This window comes from Nanorana parkeri, unplaced genomic scaffold (genome assembly GCF_000935625.1).
Source record: "Nanorana parkeri isolate BGI_ZX_2015 unplaced genomic scaffold, ASM93562v1 scaffold865, whole genome shotgun sequence".
NCBI lineage: Eukaryota > Metazoa > Chordata > Amphibia > Anura > Dicroglossidae > Nanorana > Nanorana parkeri.
In genome coordinates, this window is record NW_017307133.1 from 214,128 (window position 1) to 225,682 (window position 11,555).

General features: G+C 41.1%; 1 protein-coding gene across 1 annotated transcript in view; it reads right to left on the reverse strand.

The window, feature by feature from the left end:
• LOC108794545 (nuclear receptor subfamily 5 group A member 2) overlaps window positions 1-3,350 on the reverse strand; it is a 75,963-nt gene extending 72,613 nt beyond the window's left edge. The window contains exon 1 of the mRNA XM_018565605.1: window positions 3,252-3,350. Within this exon, the coding sequence (XP_018421107.1) occupies window positions 3,252-3,333 (82 nt within the window). The 5' untranslated portion in view covers window positions 3,334-3,350. The remainder of the gene's footprint in view (window positions 1-3,251) is intronic.
• Window positions 3,351-11,555: the final 8,205 nt, after the last annotated feature.

Here is an 11,555-nt window from a genome sequence, read left to right on the forward strand (position 1 = left end):
TATTTACATACATATATACATATATATATAGTCCATTTTTAAAACAAATAGGCTTCATATCTTATCAAAAAAGTCTCTCCATCCATAAAGAAAAAGAATCATAAGCAGTTTATGAACATAATGCAAATGAATTTATATGATCTATTTTCAGCAAGAACCTTAACAAACTGTAAAACAGACACGTATATAAACAAAACTATTGCGTAGAAATGACTGGATTTTAGTCATCCAGCATATCTCATAAGTCTTTTTCAAAGTTTTCCAGCTGCATAAGTTTGCCCATACGATAGATAGATAGATAGATAGATAGATAGATAGATAGATAGATAGATAGATAGATAGATAGATGGATAAATATATATTCTTCTAGTGTAATTTACAAAAACACACATTTTACATTATCCTCAAATATAAACATAGGCTTTCTTATTAAACAGCTCTCATTCTGTCAATGAATATTTTTTTTACGATCAACTGATCTGATTTTGGAAAAGTATCCCAAAGCTTTTTGTGGCTAAGATGCTTAGAGAGAAATTGTGACCCATATGCCAACACTTTAGAATGTAAAAAATGTAATTTCCCCTGAGCTGCCTGGGTATTTGAGGTGAACCCAGATGAGGGTGCACATTATTCTATGGCAATTCACCCCTTTAATGTCCCTAAAGCCTCTAGAACAAATTATCAAAGTGTGTTATTCAATAATGCACCTTCAATATGTTCTACCAGTGCAATATTTTACAACAGATTTCTAAAGTAGAAGCATTTGCAGTGCTTAAAAGAAACTTGCATTTTCAGATGAACACATATTGGAAATATGGCATCAAGAAATTCATACAGATAGACCATAATGCACTAAACCACTGCACAACAAATGGCATTCATTCAGAAAGCCTTAGCAACTAGATTGTAAGCTATAGGTGCCCTCAAAACTGCTTTGTAAAAAAATAAAATAAACATATTATTTGGCTCTTTAGCTGCATATATAACTATAAGGAAACATTGTATATATGTACACACTAGCACTATATAACACTGTTTACTATACATATATTATACACTCATTGTTTTCCCTTAGGTACATCTGTGCATACATGTGTAAATTGCAAATGTATCAATTTCTATGTACAAGGATAGTAATACTGGAACACTAGCTGCTAGTTTATAAGTTAAAACAGCCACTTTATTTTATTTTTTTACTTCACTCCATGGCAAAAGTGTGTGTGTACATGAATTCAAACTGATGATAAATAAACTGTTTTCGATATAAATAATAAAAACAAATAACAAAATCAACACACTACAATAAAAACAAATCATTTAGCAAACAGAACCAAAAATGATCAAGTTTAGCAAAGTGGAAATAAATAACTAGCAGCTGTTTTGTTCTGAAATAATTTTTGAGTTTTGTACAACCTGTGTGCACTGTATTTCCTACGTTACATCAGTTTAACAAGTCAGCTCGAATTAAGCAGAAATGTGAGCTCCAATTAGTTTCATACAGAAACTTTGCTATTCTACTGTCTGGACAGTCGCCTCCAGTTACAGTTTGGAGTTTCCAAAATCTCAGCAGTGTTTTCAAATCAAACATTTCTAAGGAATATCTGTCCACTATTCATGTGTATTTCTCAGTATACTTACATTTCTAAAAATAATCTAGATTTTTTGGGGGGCTGTTTTTTTCAGAATACTGTTAAATAAAATCAGAAAGGATAAAATAAGTGCTTTTGCCAAAAAAATCAAACCAAAAAAAGAACATTTGGGATGTTCACTTTCTTGCTTTTCTGAAATAATCTCTGCTATTTTAAGAAAGTAAAAATCTCAACTAAATAACAATATAATAATCTCTATAAGTAAGAAAATAATGAAAATGATCTCTACTAAATACGAAAACAGTAATCTCTACTAAATAAGAATATAACAATCTCTACTAAATAGGAATGCAATTATCTCCACTAAGAATATAACAATCTCTACTATAGAAGAATATAACAATTTCCACTAAGTAAGAATATAACAATCTCTACTATATAAGAATATAATAATCTCTACTAAGTAAGAATAAAATGTCCTTATTGTACACAACTGGGAACATAACCACCTATACATGAGCCCTTAGTTTTGTGTCCCTTTCAAGTGCCTATAGGATGGTCTAAATGTTCATGTATTTTCTCATTATGCTCATTATCACCTACACTAATGAACCCAATAAAACTCCGTGTAACTGTTCCTGCCAATAGCTGTACCATGTATTCAGTGTATCCTAGAACAACTGAATGACAGAGGATGACCCCTGTGTGATCATCTTCCCTAATACCCTGTCACAGTCCTATACTGGGATATCCTGTATACACATTGTCACATACTTCTGTGCAGGAAGTGGGAAAGGGGAAATTGACACATTATTATTTTATATACAGTAATACATGTGTGGCTTGTCATCCATTGATCTGAAATTGGGAGTTAATAAGCACACACATTTTGGCAGCCCTTCAGTTAGGATCGCCACCTTTACACAAGGCATTTGTTAGTATTTTCTTCAGCAGGTTAGGACCATGAAAACTATTTCCTGTTTGATAATGAGACTGATTTACTAAGGACGTTTTGGGGGTTTTGGTGAATATTCACTTTGCTTATCCGGTTATGTGAAAAGCAAATTCCTGATCACTTTACACATCCAATCATGTACAAATGCTTTTCACAGGATTGAAATGAACGCTCACACAATCTTTTTTTTGTGTGAAAATTCTCAACTTCTGTATGAAATCTGCCTCAATGTGTAAATACGCTTATATGAGATTATAATTCCCAGAGATGATAGAAAAAAAAAGAAAAACAAATGTGTGTTTGATAACTACACATGGAAAAGCTGTCTCTGTGCCCCTGCCGCCTATAGACACATGCCTATTACGCCTTATGTTAAATCCATGTATTTAATTGCTGATGTATTTACCCCAGTCCCCCAACTGTTATAAATATATTTCACAGGTATTTATATGGCGCCAACAATTATACAGCGCTGTACACACACACACACACACACACACATATGTATTCTTTATTTTCTGATATGCTGTTGTCTTTTCTCCTTCTAGGATGACAGTCTATAACCCTTAGAAAGATTCAATGATAGAAAGGCTGATAGATGATCACATGTTATACATACTCATCGGAATCGTAGCTCTGTCCCTTGCCATGTCTGATCATTTGGGGTCCCTGTAAAGAATTGGGGCTGACATCGGAGGGCCACTTACCTTGCATATTCTCCGGCATCTGTCCGTGCTCCCCGTGTGACCGGGACAGTCCTAAAGCTTCGGACTCCACTTTGGGCAGCATGACGGGGACAGGGAGACACACACAGGGACCGGCTCACCGCCCTGCACCGCGATTTGATCTTAGGAGAGGGTGATCTGATCTGCCAGGGGAATCTATAGAAACTCTTATGGGATGGAAGCGCTGAGTGCCTGCTCCCGGAGATAACATGTGCCGCCGGACTAGCGCAGCGCCAAGCGTCTTTGGAAAGGTGGCATTGGGTCTTCAGGGCGCAGTGACGGCTACTCTTCGGAAGTATACCGGCTGATGGTAGTAAGAAGGGACGGGATGTGGGGCTGTCATGGAATAGCAGCACTCCGTACCAATGTGTGTCTGGGTCAGGTGTGCAGGAAGAGAAGAAGGATGACCCCGTACCTCCCGGCTCCCCTCCCAAGCTGTCTGTGATCCAGCCTGCCAGTCTGAGCTGTGTCTCCTCTGATCGCTGTCACTCTGCGAAACGCCGGGGGCTGGGTCTCCTCCGCTGCGTCTCCTCCAATCAGTGGCCCCTCCCGTAGCCACGCCTCCCCCGATCTGTTGTGTCTACTCCTCCGCAAGTTTTGAGTTGTGAACTTCGTGCCTCTCTTTCTATAGCGCGGCTATCCAGAGCTCACGTAGGAAGCTGCCAGCAGCACAAATCTGCCTGGAGTGTCCTCTTCTGTATGTCATGTCACCTCCAAAACTGCTCCTACACTATGCAATCTGATTGTATAATTTCCTTTAAATCTACAAGGGCCTGCCTGACTTGATACAAATTGAACACATCGTTTAGATTTGTCCTTATATTTGCACAGTTTTGGTGAATCTAAAACACAGCACACATGCTACCATCTGATTGTATGGTTTGCTTTAGATCTACCAGGAACTATATAGTGTGAGGACATGTGTGAATAAATTCAGACTGATTGGATAGATTCTCATGATACATAGTTTTGATAAATCTAAAGTTGATTGTACAATAACATGTATGACAGCTCTTAGATTTAGAGGGACTGTACATTCTGATTGTATAGTGTATGGCCAGATTCATTCTAGTCTCAGTCATGTGGCTGTGTTCTGCTGAAAGATCTGCACTCACAATAACAATTGAACAATTTCCTAGGCTAGTCTGCTACAGACAATTCATCATTGACATTTATCTCCTCTAACCCGGTCATTCATTTCCCTTTTGTATGTTGTAAAGAGCTCAGGTGGTTCACATATATTTTTTGGCTGTGTGTATGTGTGCAATGGGGGACAGCTGGTCATTGTTCATGTATGTTCAGCACATTGCCATGCAGCAGCCACCACTATCCTTTCTACTGATGTGTGACGTCACCCGATCAATGACAGTCCACCCTCAGGTCAATACTGCACATGGCAGCCTGGTGTCTTCACATTGCTGGATAAAAAGTAAGCTACATATGACAGATCATTAATAAGTCAGCTAAGCAGCCCATCTATCGTTATATGGGAAGCTAGAGAACTAGAAACATTTTAAAAATTCCTCTATATGATCAAAAAAACAATTACAACTCCAGCAAGCTCTTCCTACATATCGAACCGAAATGAATTCGAATTGTAGACAATCTTCATATGATATACACTTCAACAAAGCTGATATAACACACCGATTCCCAGCTCTCCTCAAATGTTCTGATTGCTATGGGACTATTGAGGTCAATTTACTAAAGGAGTGCATACTTTTTACTTATAGCTAAGTGACAAGCACTACTTGTTTTTAAAAAAACAGCCCGATTATTGACGCAGGAAGATCTCCAACAAATGTCCAAGTAATAAAAGAAATATAACTGACTCTAAAATTCGGTGATTTATAAGCCATGGGAAGAGAATGCTGACCATGTGCCGTATGGTGGCTACTATCTATCACTGATACTCGGATTTTGCATATTAAATTACTTCTATCATAACTATATCTGTGTGCAGGCTGCTGGCTTCTCTTGATTACTGTTTTTGTAATAATAACATAGGGAAATGCAGCAGCCTGAAGTTTTACATAGTTTTTATTTCCCTCTGTGCAAATAAGCTCTCTTTACACAATGTAACATCACAAGTTCATTAAAAATTAACCTTATCACCACGTAACTGCTGGAGTCAAGAGGTTGTGCAAACAGGCATTTTATTTCCAACAGCATTCCAGAGAAGGAAAGGGAAAAAAAACGATTTTTTTTCAACACAGAATTATCTTTCCAATCATTTATTTTAACTGACTTGCTAAAAATCTTATTTTGGAAAGTGAACGAATAAAGCGATCAGATGTACTGCTGCAACAATCCGAGAGGTCTATACAAAGTAAAGATCTGTCCTAAATGTTTAGTCTGTGCACAGTATTGATTCATCTTGTATCTATAGGCAAAAAGAGAATTGTTTTAAATCTTTATACTATAAAAAACAAAAGCTATATCAATTCCAGTCCTTTATTTCGTTTAATGTTTGTAGGAATAATATAGGATTGTATGTATTTGTACACACACGTGCGTTTATTAGATTAAAACCCCGACCCCAGTGATGAGCAGGAAATTGTATTTATGTAGAAGCTCTGGAATTATCGCAACCTTCTACAATACCCTCATTAAGATCTATTGTTTTCTTCAAACGCTGAAAAGTTATATATAAAACTGCTTTTATGGACTCATCTGAAAGGATTTCGTTCGTAAATTCTGTAAAATGCACTTTGATCAAGAGCTGACCCTTTCCAGAGCTTTTACTTTTCACGGATTTTACATGCTGTGAATATATATATGTATATATATATTTATATATTTTTTTTTATGTGTGTGTCGTTAAACGCAATGGAAGCCCAGCAGTCCAGTCACATCAGCTAACAGTACATACGCAAGAGTGGTGAAAACTTAACTCTTGCTGAGAGCAATGGATTCACAGATTATTTTAGAGCAGAATATGTCATTTCCTTCACCTGTCGGGGTATAGTTAGCTATTTTATGACTTGTGTAAATAAATGATAGTAGTTTTATTTCAAAATCCCAGGAGGGATGTGTTTGTGTAATACCATGGCACTGAAGTGCACGGTTGGTTCTGTGATTTTACAGGCATTCAGCTGTCAGCCCAGCCCTCTTTACTATACCAGAAGAATTTCAAGTGACATTTTGTCCGCAGCAAACGTTGACACATATCATAAAGATCGCTTTTTTACTGTGCTGCTCAGGGTTTTATAGATGTATGCAAACACTGAAAAATACAAAAAGTATGAAAAAGGGACATCATAACTCTCCCCCTCCAACCTGCCCCCCTCCCCTCTGGCTTCTGTTTCTCTTTCTCCAGATCTCTCTGCCTGTCCTTCCTTTTCTTTTACTCTTTTCTCTCTCAAAAAAAAGTTACTTGCCACAGATTTCTCAGATAAGTAGCTACCAGTGACCATGGAGAAGGTCATGGGAACACTCCTGTGCATGTATAAAGGTGGCCATACACTCTACAACCATCGCAAGACTTTAGTCTTGCGATGGTTGTACAGGGATTAAAAAAACGTACGATCTTGCCTATCTTGGACAGGCAGATCGCACTCTCGATCATCGCAAGCACGCCCCCCTGAGGGGCGGGCTTCCGATGACCGCAATGCTGAACGGGCAGTGTGCGCATGCGCACACCTGCCCGTTCGGCATTTGTCTTCCGAGCACCGTTCTAACCAGCCGAGAATCGTACGATTCCCGGCTGGTTTTCGAACATGCTGGTTCGACGGAAGACGTGCGACCGTACAGTAGAAACGGTCACACGTCACCGTTCACACTGCTCGATTATCGTACGAAAACCCGATCGCATACGATTATCGTACGATAATCGTGCAGTGTATGGGCACCTTAAGGCTCTCTTCATACCTAAGCACCAATTATAATTATTTATATAGCGCCAAGATATTCCGCAGCGCTGTACAATCGTTTAGACAAGTAAGAAACACTGACAAGCATCATTGACATACAGTAGGTGAGGAGGACCCTGCCCAAATGAGCTTACAATCCAATATATCAGGCGTTTTTTAAAGCGCTTTACAAGCGTCAACACGCGTTTGTCAAGTGGTTTTAAGCGTTTTGCCACACGTTTTTCAGCTTGCGCTGTCCTCCATTTTGTTCCCCAGTTGTTTTTGCAAACAGGAAGGCTGGCTCTTGCGCAACAAACATGTGACAAAATGCAAAAAAGGACCCCCACAGAAACACTAGTGTTAAGTGTTTACAGGAGTTTCAATTTCCATGAAGTCTATGGTGGTAAAAATGCAGAAATCTGCAGAAATGTGGTACATGTACTTTTTATCAGCAACAGGCGTTTTGCTACAGGCGACAGGATGCTCAGATGTGAACAGGGTCCATTGAAAACAATTGAATTCCTTTCAATGAGCGTTGCAATGCGTAGCACTTTGAGCTACAAAACTTAAGGAACAAGGACTTACTCTCACATGTGCATTGCATAACAACACCTATGCATGCTGCATAACTATCTTTTACATAACTATCTTTTTGTTTAACCTGGAAGCTGAACAATAAAATCTAACAGATTTCACCATATATGCTAAATAGTGTGGATTGGTGAATCTTCCCTTCCAAGCCACTGTATTCTGACAGCTAATTGGTTGCAGTCACTGGAACCAATGACAATTTTCACTCACTTCGAAAGCTAAAGTTACCAGTAGAGTCTTCAGCATTCAACACTTCTGGATGTGTCAGATGCTTAGGTTTCTCCACTATGTGCTGTAACTCCTTCTATATTACTAGTACATTCCTCAAAGCTACAGGGATACAGTTATGACATAGCAGTGGAATAAAGGGGAAGTTGTCACATTAGGGAAACGCAGGTATCTGACACACATATCCCAAAGTGTCAGATGATAAATATTCTACTAATGGCTCTAGCTCTGCAAGACAGCGGATGTAGGGGCACTAATGATTTAATACATGTTTGTTTCCTTTATTTAGTTAGTGAAATATATATATCATTAAAAATGTATTTCAAGTTTGTAAAGATATTTAAAGTTGTACTCAAGCTTTTTTTTTTTCACAAGCCCCAGGAGTACTGTCAGTCCAGGGAATGCGAAAACACACCCTAAAGGGGTTCATGGCAGCCTGGGTCCATAGCAAGTGGGATGGATGATGGTGCCTTTCATCCAACCCAGCAGACAATGATGAGGGGAATATTGCACTGAAAGATGTTCTATTTCAGCATATTTAAAAAAACAGAGCTCCTGCTAAAACCAAGGTACATATACAGTGAGACGGCATAACTAGAACCTTCAGGGCCCTGGTGCAAGAAACCATTAAGGGCCGCTCCAACCCCCTACCTCCATGGCACCATGTGGTTAACAGGAAGGCTGCCGAGGTCCCATGCAAGCGCGGGACCTCAGGCAGCCGCTTGTTTAAAAATTTAGTGCTGATGTTCTGTCAAGAACCTCGAGTTCCGCACGTCAGACATTGCACCGCAAGGTTTATTGACGTTCTATTTTGAAGGTATTTGATGTGGATCCTACGGACCACAGACTTAGTACGGGGTAATGCGGTGTCATGAATGACGTGGAGGGCTCATTATAATCATTATACAGCAGTGCAGAATACCACCAGCTATGCAGGACAACAAGTCCCAGCAATACATAATAATACAAATCAGCAATGAAGAATACCACCTGTGCCCCCCCTTCCTGGTTGAGACTCTTACCTGACCCGACTCCTGAAACACTGGCTTCCGCATCTCGGCGGCCAGGGGGCAGGTCTCAGAGTAGATGGTCCTCTCCCACACAGCAGAATGTGCTGCCTGGTGGTGCCTGCAGCACATTCTGCTGGAAAAGTGACAGCCTCTCCAGCCCTGCACAGCCGCCCGTACATGCTGTGGGTGGCAGAGCGGCACGCAAGGGGGCGCTCTTCTTCTTCTTTGGGCCCTCCCAACAGGCGAAACGGCAGGGCCTGGTCGCAAGTGCGACCGCTGCAACCCTGGTAGTTCCGCCAGTGTATACAGCTGAGAAAGAAATATGTGAATTGCTTCACCTGCACCTTGCTTCATCTCACGATCATCGATGAAAGGTGCTCTTCAAGTTGTACAAGTCTCTACTATAAAACTGGAGCAAACCACATGATATAATTTAGAGTCACTGTCCAAGCAGTATATGTAAAGCGAGTCCCCCCCACTTGTAGGGAAAGGTGAATATTAAAAAAGCAGTGCCCCATAGATGCAGTATGCCACACATCAACCTAATGCATTTCATCCATTAAAGGGTAACGGGAGGACACAAACTAGCGTCCTCCCGTCACCCTAGGCTCTGTATACCGCGAGCTGTAGCTTGCGGTATACTGAGACGCCGCAGCTGAAGCGGATCCCGACAATTGTGCCGGGATCCGCCCAGCTGCGTGACTGACAGCTGGCTCTGCCTATCTAGAGGCAGAGCCAGCTTTACCCGCCCCCTCCCCCGTCCGTTCCGCCAGACAGCGCTGGCGGATCGGAGCGGGGGGAATACTGCCCCTCCCCTGTCACGGCAGAGAGCCGCGACAGGATCGAGAGGTGAGCGAACGCCGGTATGTCTTCGCTCACCTCCCGATCTACTGAGCCGACCTGTGACAGTCTCATTGTCACAGGTCGGCTAGAACTATGAGGTGAGTGAAAAGCACTCACCTCATAGTTCTCCTATTTTTTTATCTTGAGAAGCACCTTTCATGATTTTTTGGACTACTTCTTGTCTTCCAGAAATGGAGCCTTTAATGCATCTGAACTCAGGGCAGAGGCATAGGTGAATTCTTATAGTTGTTTACCTTGCAAGTTACTTTTGGCGAGAGGCTATGAATGCATTGTTCATTGAGGTGGTCATAATCATTATTAATTTCATGATTATTACTAAATCATTTTGACATATAGGAGTTTTTTCACGAAGCAGCCAAAGGATCTAGCAATAGCCTTGGCCGATCCTTTGGCTAGCTTTGGCCCCAGGACCCCTTCGGTTCAGTAGAATTGAAGGGCTGCTGTACGTGCTATTCACTCGGCTGAGCCGCGCTGAAAGCCGAAGCTTGCCGCCTGCTTCTAACAGCTGGGCGGAGCCAGCCGTGATGTTACGGCTGGCTCCGGCCACTTGCAGAGAGATCAGCGCCCCTGGTTACCAGCTAACCAGGGACACTGATCTCCAGACAGCCTAACTCTCCCGGGCGCTCCGGGAGTCTCCCGCTCCCGGCCGCCAAGGAGAGAAACACTGCTTTTTCTTTTTTTAATTCTGACACAGAGCCATGCCAGAATAGAAAAAAAAACATTTTACACCATAGGAATGCATTGCTAGATTCCTATTGGCTATTTCAATTTGCAATAGCCAAAAGCAAACTAGCTATTGTACCCGCCCTCTGCTGCATTTCTCCATCAGGTCCCCACTAGTGATTGACAGCAGCAGAGGGCGGGTACAATAGCTAGTTTCTTTTTTTGACGGCAGCAGAACCGCCGGCCAATAGAAAACAGTTGGGCGGAGCTAGCTGTCACTGCTGGCTCCGCACAATCGTTTTCTATTTACTTTTTTCTACTTTTTAAACTATTTATCTGTTCTGCTCGGTCCCACAGAGGGACCGAGTAGAACAGCCGAGCCGAATGCTGCCCAGCGACATTCAGCTATTCACTCACTGCTGTTCGGCATCTATAAGAATAGACCGAACAGCAGCGAGTAGCCTGACGGAGCAGCCCAGGTGGCTGCTATGGGGCTGGGGGTGGAAGGAGGCCCCATTAGGTTGTTGAGGTAAATTAAACATTGAATATGTGAAGATAATACAGTACTTTATCATTAAGGCTTGAAGTGGTCGCAGTTGATGATAACTCTTATCCCCTGTAAAGTTTACAGTGTAGAGATGACTTCAGATGCAGGAATCTTTGGGATCTTGGCATTGTTACTCAGAGCTCAGAGAGTCATCATAGGGGGCCCTATCTCCTCGTTTCTAGGAGGCCACGTGATCTGTAGTTAAGGCCCAGGTCAGACCTATACCAAATTTAGACTATAATGTTTAACTAATGTTTAATTTCCGAAAAGATACCCACCTAAATATCCACAGGGTAAGTTCGCAACCCCATACATTTAGCTATACATAATTTGTGATTTGGCTATAAATTGCATTGTATTTTTACTTTCTAGAGAGGTTTGCACTAGAGCTAGTGCTTGTTACCATAACAATCTTTATAATGACAGTCCTATGACACTTTGTCTTATATTGCTGAAGTATGCATAAGTTGCTTAACTCAAATAACAGGTTTGGCAGATCCATTTTTAACATATTTGTTAGTTTTAAAGGTAT